The 24,101-nt window shown below is 39.6% G+C and overlaps 1 protein-coding gene across 2 annotated transcripts; it reads right to left on the bottom strand.

Moving 5' to 3' along the window:
• Positions 1-800: 800 nt before the first annotated feature.
• SEC24A (SEC24 homolog A, COPII component) lies at positions 801-24,075 on the bottom strand. 2 transcript variants are annotated; one of them, XR_014854901.1, is made up of 24 exons: positions 23,920-24,075; positions 18,616-19,137; positions 17,026-17,184; positions 15,323-15,400; positions 14,837-15,003; positions 14,060-14,232; positions 13,275-13,377; positions 12,418-12,544; positions 11,975-12,084; positions 11,484-11,596; positions 10,716-10,834; positions 10,028-10,083; positions 9,508-9,714; positions 9,212-9,332; positions 8,508-8,666; positions 7,822-7,995; positions 7,627-7,737; positions 7,061-7,236; positions 5,919-6,056; positions 5,162-5,266; positions 4,933-5,025; positions 4,312-4,415; positions 3,534-3,899; positions 801-3,395 (listed from the first exon to the last, which is right to left on the bottom strand). XR_014854901.1 is itself a non-coding variant. In XM_085073550.1 (23 exons), exons 1-23 carry the CDS (start codon positions 23,966-23,968, stop codon positions 3,785-3,787), a joined length of 3,279 nt encoding a protein of 1,092 aa, XP_084929676.1. In that variant the 5' UTR covers positions 23,969-24,075; the 3' UTR covers positions 3,442-3,784. The 2 variants fall into 2 exon arrangements, 1 of the variants encoding a protein (XP_084929676.1); XM_085073550.1 differs by lacking the exon at positions 801-3,395 and having other exon boundaries at positions 3,442-3,899.
• Between the last annotated feature and the right edge of the window lie 26 nt (positions 24,076-24,101).

The raw sequence follows: 24,101 nt of genomic DNA, 5'->3' as shown, positions 1-24,101 counted from the left end.
ACACTGAGCAAACATAGCCGACAAGCACCTCTCGAGGATACCAGAGCGATTGACATTATAGAACAGGGAGCGTATTCACTTCTTTCCAACAAGATAGAGTTGGCATATTCATCTTGATGTACACTAAAATTCTATTACCTCTCTATTGCGTGCCAGGTGATGAAACTGCTCCATTGCTCTTCCCTTATCTGAAGAGCCAAACCAAATGTCAGAGACAGCTCCCGTCAGCACTTCACACGAACTGCCTGGCACCGGAAAGCTTCAGTCCTTAACCCACAGGAACTGCCATGAGGAGCAGGCTCCGGGATGCTGTACTGGGAATCCCAAACCCCAGTGCCAGGACAGGTCCCTGCTGATCCCTGAGCCACAGCGGGAGTGGTGGAGCTCAGCAGCAGCAGGACACTGCTATATGCATTGGGAAAAAACAACGCTGACAAGTCCAATCTTATTTCTACAATACTGAATCAGAGAATTCTAAATTCAAAACCAGTTAAATAGAGGTCAGACTACCAAGTTCATGCATTAAATCATCCATGATGAGCCAGAAGCAGCAGTGACAACAGCTAAAAAAATTTGCAAGTGTAAGATGGAATGAGTCTTACAAAAAAGGTGCTGAAAGAATGGGATGTTAAATGAAGATACAGGATTGCCTAGAATAAAATTGATCACAATCTTGGAATGCTGCTGAAGGCTAAATTCCAACCATCACTACCAGCTGCCTCCTGTGACCAACGTGGTGTTAATATCCATTGATTAAATACATAGATCTATTTTTATTTATAAGAAAGGATGGACTTGCGTGAGTTCTTTCAATTAATTTTATTGAGTAGCCAAATCTGATAAATTAGCACAGATAAAATAAGCATTTGCATGTGTTACAAATGACTTTTTACAGGAATAAAACAGTGAAAATTACAAACTGTAAAAAGGAGGACAAGTAAATCCTGTCTCAAATTCAGAAGGGGGAAGATTTATAACTTCATACTGAAGATCAAACGTTTGAGTTCAGAAAACAAAGATTTAATATTACAATATTATACACTACTTTACAAAATTAAATTTACTATAAGGATTACATCCCTAATAGTAAACAGAACCTTAAAATCACATTTAATGGTCCCTTAAATTAACAGCCATTCTGCATCTTTGATTAAATTCTGTTAAGAAATTAATTCTAAATAAAAGTGAATCATTCTAGTTATTGCAACACAGTCTATGTGGACTTAGACTCAAATATATTAAATTAAAAACAATAATGAAAGCAAAGTAAAATGGATGGTAACAATGTTGGCCGAACACTTATGTGTCAAATACAGAAATAGTTTTAAAAAAAGTGTTTGACTACAAAAATAGACACACCTGTACCACACATTTACAGTGGTAGAGTTGTCGTGCTGACATCTGAGTACTAGAGCCATTTTTGCCTACTTTTGCAGTCCATCTTCAGCATCCTCATTTTTCAATTGCATGTAAAAATGAGAAATCACAGGTAGTGTGTGTTCATGTTTCCTGTATTGCCCTTACAGCAGTACAAGTGAACCAGCAGGCCTTACCCCCTGTGAGGGAATAAACTAAGAAAGTTCAATACAGAATTTCTTCTGAAGTGAAGAGAACTCCAAGGTGGTTCATGTGACTCATTTATGATGTTTTGCTCTGTAAAAGTTAGGGACTCAAATTTGAAGTTGTTAACTGCCACAAAGACTGACACCTTCAGCCATTAGTCTGGTGTACATAAAGCAATGAGGCCATCTCCAATATTTTTCTTTAAAAAAGGGATCTAGTAGCAAAATACAGTCATAGTAAGAAACAGACTTTGGGTGGGCTATTTGATGCAAGGATGGTTTTCAATTCAACATCTGAGTGATAATATACCCAAAACACAAGGTCTAGGTGAGAATCTATGCAAGTGCAGAGGTTCCATTTATGATTTAAATTAAGAGACCCCTTTCCCCCTCCCTGGGAAAAAAAAATCTGACTGTCAAAACTTAAAAGAAACCTCTTCACTATGACTAGAAACTGTGCAATTCTCTGAAAAGCAGTTCAAGTAAATATATTCCTGTTTGCTACTGAAGCAGCAGACAGGGAAGCTTAAATTGGTTCTAAAATAATCTTTTCATGCTATTTTAGCTTTATTGTTCTGAACTTTAGCAGCTTGTGCTCAAGCAACAAGAACAATTTCTCCCAAGGACCTCCTCCCCTAAAGTAAGGCAACTCCTGACAATCACGTGCAGCTACAGCCTGAAATGGGAGCAAATGTTTACCCAAATGTTGACCCTACTGACATCTGTATCACCAAATATCCTAAACACAGTACACTTGACCACTCACAAGTGTTTTACCTCTTCAAGTTACTTGCCCCAGAAAGTAGGTTTTGCAAAACCTTTAAGTTTACCACTATTTAAAAACAAAAAAAACAAAAAAAAGGGCAAACAAAGATTTTTCCATACGCAACATTTCCATGGGCACTGGGATACAGTAACTTAAATACTCTTTACATTGGTAGCTATCAATGATAATCTTCGAAACAGAAGAATTATCAATACACTTTTATAAAATTATTTAAATATTTTTGTATATAAATTTTCACTTCAAGTCTGATGTCAGCTTCAATCTGTAGCTCTGGCAGGATCTGAGAATATATTTAAAGCTTTTATTTGGTGCACACTGGCTTTGGACCTGGGCTCATTACATAGCCACAGCTAAAACCCCTTTTTTGGAAAACTTCAGGCATGTCTGCAACCACACACAAATCTTCAAATGCAATATAATAATTTTGTTCTCAGAAAAACAATTTCCAATTTTAATGTCAGACTATTCAATGTTGCAGACCAACATTTGGTCTGAAGTGCTGCCAACAAACTTGCTTCAGAAACACAGCAGATCTGAGGGGCCCAACATTCAGTTAATGTAAACAAGAGCCAAAAGTCTACTGAACATAAACCAAACAAAATCTGAGATAACCTTCCTTGCCCTTACCCTCCCACACCATTCATAAATGGAAATTAAAACTATTCCTTTTACTGAAGAAAAGCAAAATTTACCATCTACCTAAGCCTACTTTTGCTGCCAACTCAGCCAATGACTTTTTAAAATCTGTCTCATGTAGGGCCTGCTCTTCCCCACTGTTTTTAAAATTAGAATACTGACTTATTAAAAGCTTCAACAAATTCAGCCACCTTATCCAGGTTAAGCTTACCTTTAGTCCTATTAGCCATAATCCAATCCAAGCACTGGATTCTACACTTCATAAGCATTTGTTCATTTCATAATGAACACTTGTTTCCTTGCTACTTTAAGCATTAAGTTGAACATTGGAGGTGCTCTGTCTGCAATCACTGGATGCACTTAGAAAGAATTTCCCTGCAAATCATGATCAGTATTGTGAGGTTTTATATCTAGCAGCAAAAAAAAAAAAAAAGCAAAAAGTTACAGAAATATACATTTTGAACAACAAAGAACTCTTTATTTTACAAAATGTATTTCACCTTTTCAGTATTGCCTTTGTAAATGTACTTCATGCTGCAACTACTTACAGTAAAAACACGATTTGCAGCAAATTAAAGGTGCTCAACCAGTTCCAACAGTTTGAATTTTTAAGGTACAATATTATGTAGTTGCACATTTGATTCTCAGATGTGGTCCTTTATTTGCTTTAGTTCGTTGAAATCACAGTGAGAACTTCTCATCAACTGCCTCAGGCCACAGATTTAATGAAGATATTACAAGCACAATCATTCTTTACTGCAAAATCTTTCCTTAAAGAAGTGAGCCAAAGCCTAGTGTTTCATTTATTCACTTGCTGCTGTATATGAAGGAGGAATTCATAGTATGATAAGGCTGATTCTGTTCTGTCTTCAATCATATTTTGCAGAAAACTTGATTTCAATGGACTCTCATCCCTTAAAAATAAAAATATAAGTGTTTTATATGAGTGAAATAAACATTTGCCAAGAGCAATGGTGCATTAATAAAGTTACAGTTCAAGTGGCAAAACATTTCAAGAGCTTAAGGATATATGAAAAGAGGATCTCAAATAGCCCTTAGTAGTGATTAATCCTAGTAAGTGCTCTTACCAGAATTTACTGCATTTAGCTGACATTAACTAGAGATTCTCCTGTAACACTTAGTATTTTTTAGTCTTTAAAAATTCTAATTGGAGACAACTCAGTAAGTTATATCTGTAGTCTAATCTGTCAGACACAGCACACACTATCATTAAGCCTTCCATTAAGAAAGTTCAGTATATGATATCCAAGTATGTATTGTTAACAGGTTGCTAAAAAAGCAAAAAGACTGTTAAAAACCACTTACCTTATTATATATAATATAGGAAAGAAAGGTCTCTGTTCTCTCAGCCAAGAAATGAAAGCTCGTGTTCTGATGGATTCTGCAGTTTCAAGTTCTGGGAGATGTGTCTAAAAGGCAAAAGGTTTCATTAATACAAACAGAGTATTTTTAGGAAAAACAGTAAAAGGAACACTTAAACTTGCCCAACTCATGAGGTATAAAGAAAACCCAGAGAGACAGATTTTGTGATGCATAGTTTCAGTCTTGTCTTCTTTGAAAGGGCTTCAAACAGTCATGAGTGCTAAACTATTATCAGCAATTAGCTGTCAGAATGGTGATGACTGAGCTATGATTGATTCCTGTTTTGTTGCAGAAACTAAAGGATTTCCCACTAACCCACTGTGCTCACTGTTTGCAAGGGTTCTTAGTCTGCTCCCACAGGTCTGAGAAACTCAATCTTTGTCAGCCTCTTCCTCCTGTGTTTTCATGGGAAGAAACTCCAAGAAGTAACAGAAATTATTTCTTTGCTCAAATCTGGATCTATACAACTAGAGGGCTAACATCTAAGTAGTGGTATTTTAATTCTCATGCAAATGATGTTCTGGCAGCACTGTATGACTGGCATACAGCAGAGCAAGCACATACCATATTCTGTGGTATTGAGCCATAATTTGGAACTCCAAGGACTTGGCTGATAAAGCCCTGCCCACAGTTCTTCCCGATCCACAGAAACATCACCTGAAAGACACCCATTAATAACATTAATCCAACCCAAAACACACCTCAGCAGTCTTGTACATGTTTTGAATTCTCAAAAAGAACACATCAAGTAAATTTGGATACTTTTTAAAATCCCCACCAGCAGACAACTTACAGAGCCAGCATCCATAAGATAAGCACCATCCCTACTCAGCTTCTCCACTGACAGCTGGAGAAGGGGTGGCTGAGGTATAGTTCTGTCATTTATGTTAAGAGCCCCCTAAAAGAAGGAAGAAGAAAAACAGTGGTTCACATCTTCATGCAATAATAAAGAACAGAACATTAAATAAGAGTAGGATGTATTATACTGAATACTGGAACTGGACCATTTTTCTCAGTTTAGCTCTAGTCATACTTAAAGTGCATAATTTACTAATAAATATTAATGTTTTATTTAGAGAAAGTGAATGTCAACTACTGTATCTTAATTAGTTCTAAAACTGGAATATCTGATTTGTTATGTACCAAAGATATGATTTCTAAAATTATTGAGGGCTTTACATAAACATCCCCTGTTCTCAAAATGGCTTGACATTTTAAAATAGAGAAAGCTACAAAGGGACAAAAACCATGTTATGATGTCTTTATGTACATGTGATTTATAGCACAAGATAATGACACAAGGCAAAGATGAAATAAGTTAGGAAAAAATATTCCCCATCCATCCATAGCAAAGCACAGCTTCTCTCCAAAATTCATCAATCCAGTTCCAAATAACAAATGCATAAATGCAACAAGTGGGAGAATACGAAACATTATATTTTAGCTGCGCAGCTTTAATATAGAAAACTTGGGAGATTTTTAACACATTTATTTTCACACCACACAAATCTTTGGGAACAAACAGATTATGTAGCAAGGCAAAGACTCACCTCATCTGTGAGATTATCAACTCTGTACAGACTGGGATGTGTCATGAGCATGAGGTAAACAAGGGGCTGGTTTTTCACCTGACACATGGTAAAGATGCGTTCATCCAAACGTGTGTTTGTCCCAGTTTGAAATGCTTTCTGCAAACGATCAGGCATTTAGTTTAACCACTGACGCAAAGCAAGATTAGCTGAATTTCACACATCACCTACCACTTATTTCTAACTTACTTAAGTCTTAGAGATGTGCCCTCAGTGTTTTTTCATGGTACCTTACTGCTGCTATTTTACTTCTCTACAGTTGTCTTCAGTGGTTCACACACAAACCTTACAAGTCTCAATATCCCATTTCTGAAGTTTAGAATTAACCTTAACCCAGCACCATCAATCCTTTCTGGTGAACACTACAGCTGAGATAAAAGCACCCTGAAACATGTCTAACATATACTTTAAAAATGCTACTTGATGAAATATAAAAGAATAAATATTGGAACAATTTACAACTGGCTTCAATGTACAGAATCTTAGGTCTGGATTTACAAGAAAGAGATAGTCCTGGCTTATTGGGACCAAAAAAACAGCTATAAATCAAAGTAGGGATCATTCCTTCCACCTGACTGGTTCAAATGCTTATCAAGGCTTTCACATGAAAAAGTGCAGTATGAACATGCTGGTTAACTCCTAATCAAGAAGTATGAATCCAAAACCTCTCTTTGAAACAGAAAACCAGTTCCTCCAACATTTAAATGACTTCTAATATCAGTTCAGGGAAATTCAATTAAAAATACTTACATTGAGCAAATGTTTTGAAATGCTTTGAACCTGTTGCAAGAACAGCAAGTCAACTCCCTCTCTGCCACCCACCCAGCTCTCTTGCAATCCACACTGAACTGCTGTGTGGATTTACGTTTCCAGAAATACACAAAAATGAGATTCCTGAGAAAACACTATTAGTTCCCTGACACATTCTCTACCCTAGTCAGTGTCTTTATTTTGCTTAAAACATTTATACTTTTGGTTTTACACACACTTCCAAATTCCTGCTTTTGAACTAAATTATTCTCCATCAAAGAATTGTCCTTTTACTTCACAGCTGACCTGCCAAACAGAATCATCCCCTTGCGTGGCTTCCTTTCCTCTCTTACCTGTTTTAAGAGTGCCAGTATATAAAGAGGGAAGAGGCGCAGGGAGTGGGGAGCTGTGAGGCCAGGCTGTTGGATGCTCAGCACGGAGGAGCGATAAGCAGCCAAGGAATCGATCACTGCATTGACCAAGGCGTCCCGAGCATCGCTCAGCGTAGCAGAAACAGAGCGGTCCACAGCTGAAAACAGAGCACAAGGCTCAGTAAGAGAGGTTTCCTCCCTTGGCAGGAATACAGTCCCACACATTACCTTCTCTCATTTTATCATGTATGTCCATGCATCTTAATAAGCTTTTAACACATTCTAGGGGAAGTCAAGTGCTTCAGAAAAAAGCTGGGGCCCACAACGATGCACCAGACTAAGCCTAAGTCCAGGTGATTATACACAGCTCTGCTGATCCTTCGCCTAAGCCAAGCATTAAAACCAAAACTCTCTTAGGTTTGTGACTTACAAAGCACTCTTCTAACAAGGGAAAATCTTTTCCTCTAATGCCACTTCCCAGAGGATTATTGCTCAGAGCTTTAAGGATTCTATCCATGCATATCCAAATAAGCTCTTAGCACACTCACCCATATTGGCTAAGAGCCCTGTGATGGCCTGCACATCTGCCCCTAGGTACACATCACTCAGTGTTGTGACAACAGGTAAGCACATCGTGTGGACACGAATTCGTCTTTCACCTGCAAGAAAAGAAAACTGTAGCCTCCATACTTGTTTTACAAAACAACACTACAAATGCCATCGTTTGCTCAGTCTAACCTTACCTTTACTGGAGGTGTACAGGAGAGCTGACTGAAAAGAAACTACTTGCATATCAGTAAGGCTCTCTTCCACTGACATTTGCACAGCATATCCCGCATCTGGGTTTACATTGGGTAATGACAACAAGTCTGTCGATCGTACGAAGAAGTTCCCATGGAAAGTATGAATGGAAAGACCTACAAGATAATCAGGAATCCGTTTGGGTTTTATAGCTGTGAAGTACAGGCACCATTTACAGATCTGCGATCACTGCAGATGACTGTGTGTCACAATGTTCCCTCTCAATGAAATACAGTCTCTTCAGAAAAGGTAAATACTCCAAACTGACAACTGATCCAAAGAATCCATAAGGTCTAGCAGAAAGTGGGAATTAACAAGGCAAATCAATGTAGAGTAGTAGAAAGTCTCTAGATTATAAAAACAGTATCTTGTTGAAATAGTAGTCCAACAAGATTTTCAGATTTGACCATTGTAAATGGAGCTTGGATGCCAGAAAACACACTACAAATAAAGTCTTTAATAAATTGTCTGATCCCTGATACTGTATTTTCCTTTTTTAATCTTTGCCTTTTAATCATTTAAGCTTACAAATCAACTAAAATCCCAATCAAAACATTTCCAAACAGCAGCAAACACCCACTTCCCTCTTCTCCACCTCCCAAAAAAATCTAAGAAGGTGAATTCAAACCTTTGGTGCATCTTATCCTCATGACAGCCTCAAACCCAATTTTTCTAGTTAAATATCGCTTCAGTTCCTTTTGCAATTTCTCCACCTGGACAGGATTGTGTTTATGATGGTAAGATTGGTAGTAGTAGACACTACCTGCAGAATACCTTGATATACAACCTGAAACAAAATCAGCACACATTGGAGAGTGCAGACAGTTGCTGCTGCAGTCTTTAAATTATTAAGCTGCTCACACCTGCAAATCACTCCAATACATAGTTACAGAACTGCCCACAAAGACATAGATGTAACACAACTGTACCTTCTAGTGACAGTTTCAGGAGTGAAGTAATTTTCTACCAACCTGAAATTGCTGTCACTTGAAAGTTTGGTTAAATAGAGAAGAAATAATTAGAATGCTAATAAAATTTGTTCTAAAGACAATTACACTGATGGTTAAAAGGCATAAAAAGAAAGTATTTCAGCTACTTCTATCAGAGGCACAAGAATACTGACTCACTAAGGGAGGATGTGAAAATAAGTAGGTTAAATTAGGACTGAAAGATTACATTCTATTCACTGTCACTGCTCAGCAAGGAAAAGTTTGCATCTTGACACACCAGATTAATTTAAATCAGGTTCATCTACTAAATGTTAATGAAGCTTCTATGCATTTTCTCAGAATACAAGAGTTACAAGCCCCAGAACAGCTTTTTATGACTTACCTAGAGAAGCCAAGTCAGAATATTGCCCACTAAGAAGAAATAAATCCACTGCAACCTGTTGTCCTGAGCAGTCCAAGGCCAACTTCTTGTAAAAATCAGTCGATGGTGTCAGATGTATGTCCTGTTAACACAGTGGAATACAATACATATAATATAATACAAAGGAAATACAAATGGATTAATACGTTTATTGCCTGTTTTCAGGGACACTAATAATCAATTCTCCATCATTGATCTTATTTTAAAAATCAGGTAATTAATCTGTTAGTACTCTCAACCTTTTTTGCTTTTCTAACCTTTGCTGTTGATCTTTGGTTTGGTTCTTCTCGTGACTTTAGTGCTCCCATTCCCACTGATGGGAGCTGTGTCTGGAAGACAGTGATTCTACCTCCAGTGGGGGACATCAGTTTAAATGCAGCCTGTAATGCAGGCCCCAGAGCACTCTGAGTTTCCAGGGACTTGGTAAACATCTGTGGCAACGTCTTCAACAGATCTTGAATTAGCTGCAAGTGAGAAAACAGTATTAGGCCTCTGAGTCTTCATTAGTTTTCTACTTCATATAGAGCTCATTGTTGAGCATAATCAAGTATTAACACTTCCAATATTAAAGCAATATAGTCACAAAAAAAGTTGAAGTACTGTCTTTTTTAAGGTTGGCAAGAATTTACAGTGACATAGATAAAAGACCTCTTTTTTTGCCTCAAATCTGGCATTTGAACAGGAGTTGTTAATGAGAATTAATAAATCAAAAATTACCAGACATATCCCTGATTATGTAAATGTCACTAATTGTTTAGGAAAGTCCTTACTTCTTACCTCTTTATTTTCATTTAAATTTACTAGTAAGTTTTCTGGCATCGGTATAAATACATCTGAAAGGGAAAGAAAATATTTGAGTTACCTTTTAAAAACACATTAAGCTTCTGCTGACTTTATTTACCAAGCATTATACTTATTGGAAAAAGCACACAGTATCAGTGTATTAGCCCATGTAAACATAATTATGTGGATTTTTTTTTTCTCATAAGCATTCCTGTGGCTAGAATCCCATGTTAGATTAGCAATTGACAGGGCTGAAGGATAATCAAGACTATTAAATAAAACCACATAGCAAATATTTCCAGTGCTCATTCTACTCCGCCCAATAACATCCAGTTGAAAGGTGACTTGACACAAAGGGCAGAGGGACAAGCACTAAGCACCAGCCATCAGAAAATCTATAGAAATGTATCCAGCATCAGTATTTGGAATTTCAGGAGGAATCTAGAGAATTGAACAAATTAAACTGAAGTTAGGAAGGCTAACTGAAGTCATGAACAGGCACAGCATTGCTCAGGTATCAGGGAGATGTCTTCATAAACAAACTCACACATATGCTACTGCTAAAGCCATTACTAGAGACTAATGATGTGATCTAGAAACTCCCACCAGATACATACTTTTAAATGCCATCATAACCAGCAATCACTAATAGATACTGATCACAGAATTTATTTCTGCATACCTTCAATATCTGAAACTATAAGCATCTGAGGCTGAGAGAGACCTTCCTGAAGACTGTAGAAATGGATTGTGCTGTCAAATGTTATGAAGCCTATTTTTGTTCTAGTGTTCCCAGGAAGCCTAAAAATGAGACATATGGTGTTCAGTGAGATGAAATTTCATTTCTGCAGGCTTTTTTTTTTTTTTTTTAACATCCACTGCATCTCTCCATGTTTGCTACCAAGTAGTTAATTTAACAGCTAGACTGCAAGAGCTTCACCAAGTCATTTTGGAGAGAACAAAAACCACAACAAAAAAGGAGCTCAGAGCAGTCACCTACCAGGCATGTGAAAACCTTTTAAGAGGGTAAACAGAAGTAGAAGGAAGAAGTAAACTGCAAAATACCAAGCAGTGTTTATAGAAGTTCAGACAATATGCATTTTATGAAAAGATTATTAGATATATGACTCTTTTCAGCAAACACTTATCTAAATTTCAGCTTCTAAAAATACAGTTCAAAAGATATCATAAACATGATGCTTGTTATTCTTTCGGGGGCTGGTGTAGCATATAGGAAAGAGTCAGACTGAAAATCAAACCCCGACATTACCTTTTATACTGGTGTAGCTGTGACAGGGAAAATACTACAGCTTTATGGTACATTTTAACACCATACTGGCCACTGCTAGCCCACATTAGGAAATTTCTCTTCCAGACAGAAAGGACTGGCATGTTGGATCACAAGTTTAAGAGGAATGAAAATAGAAGCTTTTAAGAAAAAAGTACTTACGAGTCAAGATTGTCTAACAAGGTCTGGCAGACTGTATTCAAGTATCCTGTCTCTATTGCATTGTGAGAGACATCAAACACAAAGAGGTACACAGGGGGCTGAGGTGGACGCAGCTGAGCAAAGAAAAGATTACCTTTAATTTTCAAATAACCTTTCATATGGTTTATTCATTCCATTGCAAGTTTAAACTGTTAAAACAGCACACAGATGATGGCAAAAATTTCTGAATGCATTTGCCTCTAATTTGGTAACACCAGAATTCTAGTTTTCTTCCAATAGATATCAACATACTCTAAATACAGAACAACTTTGACATTATAAATGTTTAGAAGTGAAGTCTCTGAAGTTCTCCCCATGACTTCTCAGATACATTCCTTAAGGCAACAACTGTTCTACTGAACTGAAAAGTATCATTTGAAACAAAGCTTTCTCTGACTCCCTCTGAAAAGAAGACAAAGGGAGAGAATAAGGAAAAGTAAATAAAGCCTTACCATGTATTCAGATGGAGCCATAAACTCAATAGTAGCATTCTGGACTTCAGGTCTTTTATGAGGTTCTCCATAAACTCTTGTCACAGGATTATACAGGAATTCTTCAGGAACTATGCAGATAAGTTGATATATTAGTATTTCACACTAGTATTAACTGTGCTGCATTTTAACCCAAAATATATCAACTCTTTCGTAGCTGTTGAGCAACACCTGGAAAACTACACTAGGCAGTGTGGTGCACTTACACCTGCAAGAGTACCCTGGGGGACCACCTGGGCTTACTGTGTTTCTTCAGGGACACCACTGTCCCTGGGAAACATTTCGCATGACTCCCAGTGTGACTGACAACAGTTTCCCTATTGATATGGCTAACGACATTCCAGTCTCAAAGGCCAAGGTGGGAAAGGTTCATAGTAGCACTTTAAAGAACATTTAAAACTTACCATCATTGACTCTATAGCACAAATTGCATTTCCATCTCCTTTGGTCTAGGAAGCTGACAAAAGGGTTAATGTACGTTCGGCAGGAACGGCATCTCACAATAATACTGGAAGTGACCACTGGCAATTGCTGGAAAAGAAAAGCTTCCTGTTTTAAAGCATCCTCATCCTGCAGCTGTTCATCTGTGGTAACACCACCTACACTGTGCTGGCTAGTGAGTCAAAGCATCCCTGCAATTCCTTAAAACAACAGGTAGGAACTGAGCTCTAATATATTTGACTGTGTAGATTCCCTTTCCAAGCCTCCAATTTCTTAATTTCACACCAATGGTTTAAGATCAAATCCTGCACCCAACACAGATCAAAAAGCAGGGAAAAAGAAGCCCATATCTTTAAAAAATTAAACTGAGAAAAAAATAACAACCCAATCTTTAAGAGAAACATTGCTAAACTCAAAGTCTCCTGGCTATCTCATGACATCCATACCCCTTCAACTTTGTCAAGTCTTGAGTTTGGCATTAGTACTAGGTTTGAAATGAGTAACTGCAACTGATACACAACCTGGAATTTAGATTTAGTCACAGTCCAAATTCTGTGCTGCCTTTAAGCTTTTGGTTTTTTGAGGTTTGGAAGGGTTTCTTCTTTATTAAGAAGTGAGACCTGAAGGTTTAAAAATGGTAGGGAGAAATAATTCAGAAAAATTACAGTGATCTGTATGGAACAAGGAAGTGTAAGTTACTATGGTAGTTCTTCTGGGCCAAGACACCTGCCCTTGTTTTATAATGAATTGTCCATTGTGTGGACTCTAGTAAAAGCATAGCTGATATTTCACCATGTAAAGTTTTGAATATTTCTCATACCGATAAGTCTTTGAAAGGATGAAGCAGGAGCCCCAAAGGAAGTTTGGCTTTATTCAATAAGGCCTGAGTTTGAGGAATGTTAGTCAGGGTACAGCGGAACAACCTACATGGAGGACAAAGGGTTATTTTCAGAGGCTTTCAGATAATAAATTATGATTTCAATAGTACAGTATATTTTTCTAGAGCTGTTGATGGTGAATTTCCATTTCCAGATAAAGGATGTCTGTCAAATCACTTTGCTTCTGTCTGAACTTGACCCACAGTACATACTTTGAGTTCTTATTTTATACAAATGGCTCTTTACACAGAACTGAGTGTCATTTTAGTCACTCAAGTCAAAGTTAAGCCTAACAATCGTCAAAGTTGCACCAAATCTTTATATATTAGATGTTATTTTGGAATAAATCAGAACCAGCAAAGTTTAAAAAGTGGTTTTAAAAACTTAGTAACCATACACAAGCCCACAATTTTCTGAGTCTTGAGCACTCAGCAGCTTCCACAAAGTGCAGATGTGTGTGGCAGTTTTGCAAATCCTGTCCAGCTTGTTTGCATGAACAACGTCACAAAGGCACTGTTATTTCCTTTATCTACCATAAAAATATTTGCAAAGCAGGAGACCCTGGCTATGCACAGTCAGAGAGCATAACTGATTAACCAACTGCCAGCCTCTTGTTTGAAATTTCATTTACTCCATTGTTTTAAATGAAAATTATAAAATTATGTTTGTAAGTAGGAATTTATACTCCTATCTATTTTGATGAATTATAGCAAATGCATATTCTTACTCAGGATTGCAGTTGAGCTTCTGGATGTCTTCATGCAAGTTTGGGACAGGAGCCTTCAAGAGGGTGGGAGGAAGAATATTTCTTTCTTGAAGAAGATTCACAGGTCTTAACCCTTCCTGCTGTAGACTCAGGCCACCCATTGATGCAGTTAAGTGATTAGTGCCCAGGGCAGGCTAGAGTCAAATAAAATTTCCAAAATTAGCACCAATTATTTGGACGAAACCCATAGTTCATTTAAAAGCACCCCTATTTCCCTTTCAGTTTGTTTTTCTTATGTGCTAACTGCCATTATTTCAATGTATTTAGAAATACTGGTTGTCACATGAACATGGACTCAGACAAGTAACATAATAGAGGAAAAAATTAGCATAAATTGGCTACAAAACTCTTGAAATACAGAGGCTCAGCTGGCAAAAGTGTTGGTCAGCTCACTTTGAAAGTTCAGGAGAAAAAAAACCACCAAATACTTCAGCTAACAATGACAGGGAAGAGAAACACCCCAAAACCAGCTGAAAGTTTCAAAAGAAATATCCTGAACGGATTTGAAGGTGGAACACTTCAGAAAGAGCTGGCACACAACTTTTCCAAACTGGTACCAAGGCACAGGCAAAAGCTTTAATTCTGGGCTATTGTCAGTCCTCTTGAGCAAATGGTGCCCAAATAGGAAACAAAAGAAGCAGCACTCTAGGGACACACAACACACACCAATCATCACTTTTCTTTACCCACATGCCCCCACTAGAGGTAGTACTGAGATAAAAACCAGACAATCTTTACCTGGTGGAAATGTTTTGATCCATCTGGGTATTGCAAAGCAGATGCATGCATTCCTGGTGCTCCAGGTGGAGAAGTATGTTGGTAGCCTGGAGGTAAGGCAGGGTAAGAATACCCAACACTTCTATTCATCTTAAGATTCGGGGCTGCAGGAGAATGATGTGGAGTTGCTGGAAGCAGAGTAGACAGGTATTTAATTGCTGAAGTACTGTATCTTAGTCGAGGCATTAGTACAACAGGAGAGCTGCTTGTTTACTTTCTAAGTGCAAAAAATACAGCTGCTGTCAGCTTTGCAAAGTGCTCCCACCTGCTTTACATATTACAGGGAAAGACATGCTAATTGCCAATGCTTCAAATTTCATATTTAGCTTCAAGATAGGCATTGAACCAAGTACATATGTTTGTACACAAATGCTTAAACTTCTATTTTTTCCCAGACTCTTAAAAGCTCCCTAATAATAACAATCATTTTTACTCCCAAAGCCTTACCCATGAGGCCACCACCTTCAATTGCATCGTAGCTGTTCTGCACTACAGACCCATCACTGGCAGCAGATCTGGCATCACCTTTTAAGAGAATTTGCACAAGTTAAGAAGTTTTAATGAGGTAACTACAAAAACAATCCTACCTGCTGGATGAATATTAAGACATGCAGTTTATATACTTGGTTTTTGACCCAGAATGAAACCGAATTCAGCACACACTTTGGCCTCTTTCTGCCACATCCCCTGCAGACATGACCTCAACAAAGGACACTCATAAAACCTCACAATCTTTTCTTTTTTTTTTTAAGGAAAACAAAAGTCCCTACACTTCTGGTTGAACCATCTTTTAGGATTCCTTTAGATTAGGGATTTGCCATAGCTTCCAGGCTGCCATGCAGTAAACAGGGGACACTCTCTCCTCAGCAGAGGAAGTCTCTTTAGGCTCACTGTAGTTTTCCAAGTACCCTGCAGCTTAGAGTTCCCTAAAGAACTTTCTCACTGTTAATTCACAGAAACACCAAATTCCCTACACTTACACTTAGTTCACTACTGCTCACCAAACAGCAACAGCTCTGACACAGTCACATACCAGTCAAGATAGAAATCCAATCCAAGATAGGAAAAACCTTGAAACTCAGAGAATGCTCCCAAAGGACAGGTTTTGGTAAGCCAACTATGTCTAAATATACTAACACAACTATATATTGCTAAGGAGAAGTAGGTACTCTATTTTTATTGCCATCTTCTAATAAAATCTTCAAAGATGACCCAATAAAAGGAACTTACATTAGGCACTGAATCTTGCTAGCAGTCAACCTGCTTCATAGACTAAACATTTTTATCTCTCCAGGGCTCTGAAAATGTTTTTCTTCATTATGAAGAAAATATTTTCTAAGCAAAAGCTGTTTCTAATGCATTTAATACATTCCAAACTAAGCTAAATATGAATATACTATTCTTGTACTCACACAGCTACCACACACAAGAAACTGTCAATCTGAACATGCAAGGAACCAACAGCTTTGACAGAACTATGTATGTAAAAATAAAGCTGCCGACTCGCACGTGGCCCCATCTAGCATGGGCACTAAATGCCAAACAACTGGAGTCTGTCTGATACAGAGCCCTGAGGAGTTCTTAAACAATGGCATATTTGTGCAGGGCACACAGGAGACACAGTCAGGTATCTGTCTTCAACAGCTGACACTTCACAGCCTCTAGTAACTTCCTTCAGAAAGTTAACAAACACAAGATGTGTGTTTCAGTGATTTTACACAGAGGGGATAATAAAGTATAGCTACATAAACAGCAAGGAATTGCAGGGGCCACATTTTAGTTCTCTCAGGAGTCATACATGGATTTTTGTCCTCACAGCAGTCAGGGATGCAGAGAAATGAGAAATTTGTTATCACTTTATAACACAAAAAAGAAAAAAAACCAACGCTAACTACAAGAGACATGGCCACGTAAAACAGCAATTGGAAATATATTTTTAAGTGTTAATTTCTTAAATTTTATTAACATCTGTCTGCAAGGATTATTTTTTTCTTTCCAGGTCCTTACCTGCTCTTTTTAGATTAATTAGCTGTATTAGTATCAATTTTACAATTTGAGTCTCTAATAGAGCAACGTGCTTGACTTTAAAGGTTGCATATTACAGCAGTTGCCACGTTTGGATTCAACATAAAGAGCAAATTGTTTCTTACCTTCTTGGTTTGCAGCTGATTTTAGCAGAGACTGTGCACTAGGTGGTCCTTGTATCGCTGTTGATGGCCTGGGTGGACCACCAGTTGGTGGAGGTCCTAAAGGTGGCCTTGGAGGTTGGAGTGGAGTTAAAGGCTGAGTCACTGGTGGAGGTGCAGATCCTATAAAAAGATTAACTTTTAGGAGGAGTTTAACCCAGCTGAAAAAAGTCACAAAAGTTTTGTTACAAAACCACATAGATTGAATTCTAAATATTCCTGTTATTCAGAAGATGAACAGCATGAGTTACATAAATCCTAACAAGTGGTTAGAGGGTCTCACAACTTCAGGTTGTTTCTGTCATGCTTTTCTCATTCTGAGTTCCTGAAGCCATTGATCTCTTTCACCTTTTTTTGCTTTTGTTGGCAAGAATTTCAAGACATACAGAAAACAGCCCAACTTTATAACTAAGTCTGAAGTCATCACCAAACAAGCTAAATTAATTTTAAAAGTGATCACTGTTGTACAAAAAATAACCAGGGAAATTGCTCAGGAGGATTGAATGGATATAAAAATTATTTATTCCAAACACTTGCTCTCATTTCATATGCCACTTTCCAAAATTTCTCTGCATTTTCCTCACTAATTCCAAAGTACTAATTGTTTATTCCAATTAAGTGACAGAAATAGTTTCATAAATTCTGTGAGCTTCAGACATTTTGAACAGCACAACAAAATTAGGCAGGCCTATAACAAAAAAACTAGCATCAATAAAAATCTCTAATGAGGCTAAAAGCACTTCAGAAGAAAAATTATTTGCTTTTACATGGGAAATATTTCTGTACCTAAGTCCTGTTTGAATGCTCAGTCAGAAAAAAACTCTGTAACAACAGACAGCAGTTTGGCAAAGAGAAACTTGAGTATTAGCTGTGTTTCCATAATAATCACAAGTTGCACAATAGAGCTATTTAGTGTTGGAAAAGCTTTTACCACTGCATATACCAGCAGTCAAGCAGCAGGAACAAAGTCTCCTACTTTTAGAGTACTTCCTGAAGACTGGCAATTATCATTAAATGTGAAAACTACAAGTTTGGGGGAAGGAAGCTTTCCAGTGAACTGACCTCTATTTCAACAGCACAGAGTGCTTTTCAGTTTTCTTTCCAGGCTGTGCTCCACTTATTTGCATCAACCTCACTGAGGCTGTTCAGAAAACTACCTGAATCAAGTGATTACAGAACATTCAACAAGATGATCATGCTCACTAAACAGAACCACAATTTTCAATTGTGAAGTCCTTGACTGAAACATGCTAATGCTCCAACAGCCACCCCAAGAAATGGTGAAGGTCACAGAAACAGCATCACCCACACACAGTGTCCCAAAACAATGAGACACCATTCAGGAGTTACCTGCTCCAGCCAGCTGAAACAACCAACCTGTGCACAGAACTTCCATTTCTAACCCAAATAAAGCATCCCTGTATTTCTGATGGGTGTATCTGCTTTGACAATCTTCTTCCACAAGCAAAATGTCACTGCAGAGTCAATTCTATACTTATTTTAGAAAGACATTGAAAAATGGATATTGGTAAAATATCAAGAAGTTCTGCTTACCTGGCTTCATGTAGCTGTTCTGCAGTGGAGGACCTCCTGGAGAAGCAGCATATTGATAACTCCCTGGAGGGTTTGTATTTCCTGATAACGATGATGGTGGCTGAGCTGACCCTGTCCCAGGCACATGAGCCAAATGGCTTGTTTGAGCCCCAAGTGGCTGACTCACAGGAGTCTGGCTGTACTGCCAGTTTGAAAGCACCGGTGGGCTGGCTCCAGGAGGAAAGCTCCCAGTAGATGATACAGCAGCTGAGTTCTGTAATGCAGGCGGCAGCACTTGTTGAATAGGACCTGGCTGTTGCGCTGGTGACCCGGAGAAAGCTGCCACCGGTGGTCTATTGAGAGTCTGGCCAGGTCCTTGGTAATTGTTTAATTGAGAAACATTCTGAGAGCCACTATAGCTATACTGTCCAGAAGACTGATGTGGAGGAACCTTTGCCGCCATCTGATGGGAGTACGATCCTGGAACCGCAGGGCTGTATCCCTGGCCATCTGGGGGATGCATCAGCTGATTTGGAACAGGACCTGGAAAGAAAAAAACTACACTCTTTAGCAAGTCAATGTTGTGTATCACTTCTGAAAATAAAAGATGTTCCTGTGAATGTCTTTCCGTAGCACTTTATTAGTCTCCAAGCCGTTTTTAATTTAAACCATCAGATGTGACAGAAGTACTACTGCAAGGGACATGAAATTGGCAATATTTTGCTATCAGCACGTAGATCTTTAATTTGGTTCACAGTAGCCTTGCAACAGCTAAGCATTCCAGTACCATCCATGCTCCCGATTGAAACTCACACAGGATCTCATTCCAGTCTTCAGAAACCCCCAAAAGCAAGCTGCCCACAGAGGAGCACTGTCCCACATTGCTGGCAGTAGCACACACTTTCAGAGCAGACTGAAAGCGGAAGATGCATTGTGTAAGAACTCCATTTCACATGACGACTGACACCAACATACACGTCAGCTCACCACAATGACACTGCCAGCCAAGTGCCAGCATAGGTCACCACACTACTACTTAAGTGACAGAGTTAATCTATGAAAGTTTCTGCAGTTAATTTTAGTACGAGAACTATTCATACACAAACTGCTCATGTGAGTGGCCAACTGGTCACCAACACAGAATGAAGGGTAAGTTTATCATAAAATAATTCACCAGTCAGGAAAATAAAACTTGACAGGTTAACGATGCTCTTTATGCATTTGTTGGTTGATATACATGACCTAAGTTTTACCCATTTGAAGAAAAAAAGAATTAAAAAAAGGTTAGTAAGTCTCCAAACAGTAAATAATACTGGCAAGAGCATCATCAGATTCCTGCTTTACAGAGGCACAGGTTGACAGAATCGTATGGGATTTCCAGTGCAATAAGAGCTCCATCAAGAAAGGTACTACTACAGGTTGTCCAAAACATTGCTACAAAATGGATATTCTGAAGAGAGACTATCAATTTTCAAGATAAATCCTTTGGAGCAGAACACACTAGATACTGCAGGCCACAGCCAGCCATGACTCCTTCACAACTACCAAAACACTTTCCAGTGTTGTATCATTCAGTTCAGCCACTCACATTGTGGCTCTCCTCATCCCCTAAAAACACAGCTTAGATACTGGAGACATTCCACAAGCAGAATGATACATTAAAACAAAGACAGTTGGTTTCCTATTGAAACATAACGACTGAAGTCTGAAAGGTGAGCAAGTTCACACTTCCAAGTAACTCAGACATTTCTGAAAATAAATTAAACTTAAGGCAGAACACACTGAAGTTCTTGGTCAGGACAAATACTGCACCGGTCATTCAGCTCCTCATTTTCCAGAAAACTCTGAGCTCTGGGTCACACGCAGCTGTTAATTCACTGAATATTGCACAGGTCCATATAACTACTACAGTGCCAGTGATCTCATCCTCACCGCCACTGTTATCTGTGCGTAAAAAGTACACACCGTATTATTCTCCAACCATTAACTTCAACGTGTAATTTATCATTCAGTTAGGAAATCCAGTTATACGCTGCTGTCCTTATAATGCTGCTCATAAATATTTGCAATTAGTAATTGTCTAAAATAAAGGGTTTTTAAAGAATAAGCTCACCGAGATGAAAATGCTAACAGTTATAAGTTATCTTCAAAAATTACCCTTCAGTGTATGAGATGGGTTTTCAACAATCAATTTACAAATCCCATTGGCAATTAAACTTGCTAGCTTTAAAAATGATGAATTCTTACCAAACCTTCTGACTGCATCCCCACAAACAGTGATGTAATATCATCGCTACAAACTGTATGAAAAATACAGAACAAACACAAATTAGTTTCATAACTTGACTTTTCCCCTTAGGGCATGACTCTCTATCCCAGGCAGAAATCAGCGTACTTGGATTGGTCTCCTATGCACTGCTTTTCCTGATCGAGGATGAAACAGTGGAAGTGAGGTGATATAAAAAACTGGCCTACTTGATATTTTCTATGGCACCTTATGCAAAAATAAAAATCAAATTCACCACAAAACAATGTTCCAATTTCAATTTTATTTTTAAAGTTAGAAGCACAATGAAAAGTCTTGATATCCTCACAGTAGTTCACGTGTCCAAGACAAGTCTGCATAAAGCTGCCAAAAAAGCTATAGAAATCACACTGAGGGAAAACCCCTTTACAGAGTTTCATGGTGCACAAAACTTTTCTACAGGACTCGCTGTTTTGGTACTCATCTTTGGTACCCCGTTGCTTCCAGGTATCCATCTTGACCTGACCTCTTTACTGAGGCCCATCAAAGAGTATCTAGGCTGTCCCTCTTTAACCAAATGCTGCTGGTTTTCTGTGAAGCCAAAAACAAACAAGGAATTTTGTGTGGACTGAAGAGCTACTTTACCTGCACAGCAGCAAAGCAGCCAACACTTGGAGACCACAGAAATGAGTTAGTAATAGATGAATGGACACCTGTTTAACAGCAAAAGTCTCCTTTACAGCAACACAAAACCATTTAGCATTTCTAAGAGATCGGGAATGGCATGAGAATGTATATGAAGGTTGCTTGATAGTTTTACAAAATGGTCAAAGTACTAATGGGGAAGGTCATGATCCAAGTCATATTTTCCACCACACAGAATTTCACTGTCCCCTACTCCAAGCCAGTTACTCAGCACATCACTTTTGCCAGCCACAAGCTCTCCAAGCTCCAGCGAGATGCAAAGATAATCACTCTGAAAAGTTACATCCCAACAGATGCCATGGGATCAGTTGCCACCAGTGTCCACTTCAGCTGACTCTGACCCACTGGATTCCAAACCCAACAGCTCCTAAAAAACCTCATGACATCAAAGTACCGTGTTAAGATATGTGAGAAAAGCAAAACAGTTCTAAAAGAATTGTTCCTCCTTCTTGTTTGCATTTCAGATCTATCAACTGGAAAGCAAATTAGACACCTGCAGTGAAATGAGTACAGAATAGTGGTCCTATTAAAAGACCAACAGAAATGAAGGAGAGGAAGGTTGTTGCTAAGCAACCTGATGCTCTGTGCTAAACAATTTCCCAGGCATCATGGTGCTGCTGTGACAATTTACTGCCTTGGTGGACATGCAAGCTCAGGGAGTTACCTGCAAACAATTCAGCAAGCAACAAGTTGCAAGGAAGGGCTGACAGCTACAGAACAATTTATCATCCTGCTGACAGTTTTCTCTCCTCACAGACCACTGTAAGCACCACTACAGCACTCTCAGTACCCACAACACTGTATTATAAAGCTTTGGGTTTATAAAGCTTTGGTTTATAAAGGTCAAGGATCACAGCACCTTTCAATATATATTTTAAACAATGCTATGAGCAGTCCATGCTTGAACAATTTGATTTATTTCAAAGGCCAGAAACCCAAACCTTTATCTCTAACATACCTAACGACTGTTTAATTTTATTACCTAGTATTTGCATAATGCCACATTTCAGTTCTTTATTTTTCATACACCTGAGAGCAGAGTAGCCTGAAATTCCTCTTTCTCTGACTGCCTCTCCATAGCTTCCATTATGCGCTTAATCTGACACTAGGGAAATAAGCAAACATAAAGCAATGTCAGTCTGTAAATCATCCCACTCAGTTACTCCATTAGCCAACGTTCTCTTTGTACAGTCGCTGCTCAGACCATAAGCTCTCCAGAACAGAGCCTCCCTCTCCACAATATATTCATCTCTTCCCACTGTCTTGACCCTAGAAGCAGCTATACAGTTAATTGCAAATTGTCATTTTGCTGATGACTTTGAAGAAAAGCAATAAATGCACTGTGCAGGAGGAGGGGGAAGAAAAATCAAAAGATCTCATTATAACTGAACTGCTTATGATGCAGCACAGCTACTGAAACATACAAGTGTATAATTAAGGAAGCAAGTGCAGAGGATGCAGTCTGTGTATGTGAAATCAGGAGACACTTCCACCAGCACAGATTTGCACACATGCAATGAAAACAGACACAGAGACAAGGCTGGCCTTGAATTTCTTACTCCTATCTTAAAAACACTGGCTATTAAGTTCAGCTTCACCTTCAATATCTCATTTTATACAGACACATTTTGAGGGGAAGAAAGTAATCAAGACTTCCCCAGTTTGCAGCACACAGAACCAGATAATGTCGGCTTTAGAATGACAAGATAAGAAAGCTCCGCTGCGCCGTAGGCTGAGCTCAGCGATAACCACAGTGCCACATGTACAGCCCCGTTCCAAAGGGTCAAACCTCGGCTGTGTCACCCGTGTCACCCACAGGGACCCACCCGGGCTGCGGGACCGGCCGGGGCTGCTCGGGGCCCGGGAACAAGACACGGGCTCTCTGAAAAGCGCTGTCTTTCATATCGACAGACAAGTGTACTCAGGGATACTTGCGCCACGAAAGTAAATCAGAATGAAGACTTTTTTTGCCTCATGAGCCGCTGTTTTCCTCAGTGGCACTGAGGCCCGGGCTCGGTCGGACAGCACCTCAGCCCCGCTCCCAGCGCCCACGCTCCCGGGTCACACACGCAGCTCGGCACCGCTGCCGCTCCTTCCCGCTTTCCTCCGGATCCAGCTGCGTTTCGCTCCGGGCCGCGGCTGTCCGGGCTGCCGTGAGAACACGGCCAGCTCAGCCGGGTGTAACCCAGCGACCCGGGCAGCGAGCGGAGCACCCCCGACCCCCCTCCCCGCGCTCTGCCCGCGGGCAGTGGCCCCCTGCCCCCGCCGTCCCGGGGCCAAGGGCGGCCTGGGCCCGGAGGAAGCGCCGCGGGGCGGGAGCCGACCCCGCCAGGCCGCGTCCCGCGCCGAGCCCCGCGAGGCTGCCCCACACTCACCGTTGCTGTAGGGCTGCTGGCCGGCGGGAGCCCCGGCGGGCTGGGCCATGGCTCGGCCGGCTGCGCTCGGAGCCGCCCGTGTGGCGGCGCCGGCCCGGGCGGGGGGACAGACCCACCGGAACTGCCGGGCGGCGCGCGCAGCCGCACTGCGGACACGTGGCACTTCCGGGAGCGGCGCTGCG

The sequence above is a fragment of the Lichenostomus cassidix genome, chromosome 13, assembly GCF_008360975.1.
Source record: "Lichenostomus cassidix isolate B80296 chromosome 13, HeHo_3.0, whole genome shotgun sequence".
NCBI lineage: Eukaryota > Metazoa > Chordata > Aves > Passeriformes > Meliphagidae > Lichenostomus > Lichenostomus cassidix.
This window is presented reverse-complemented; position numbering and strand designations above follow the sequence as displayed.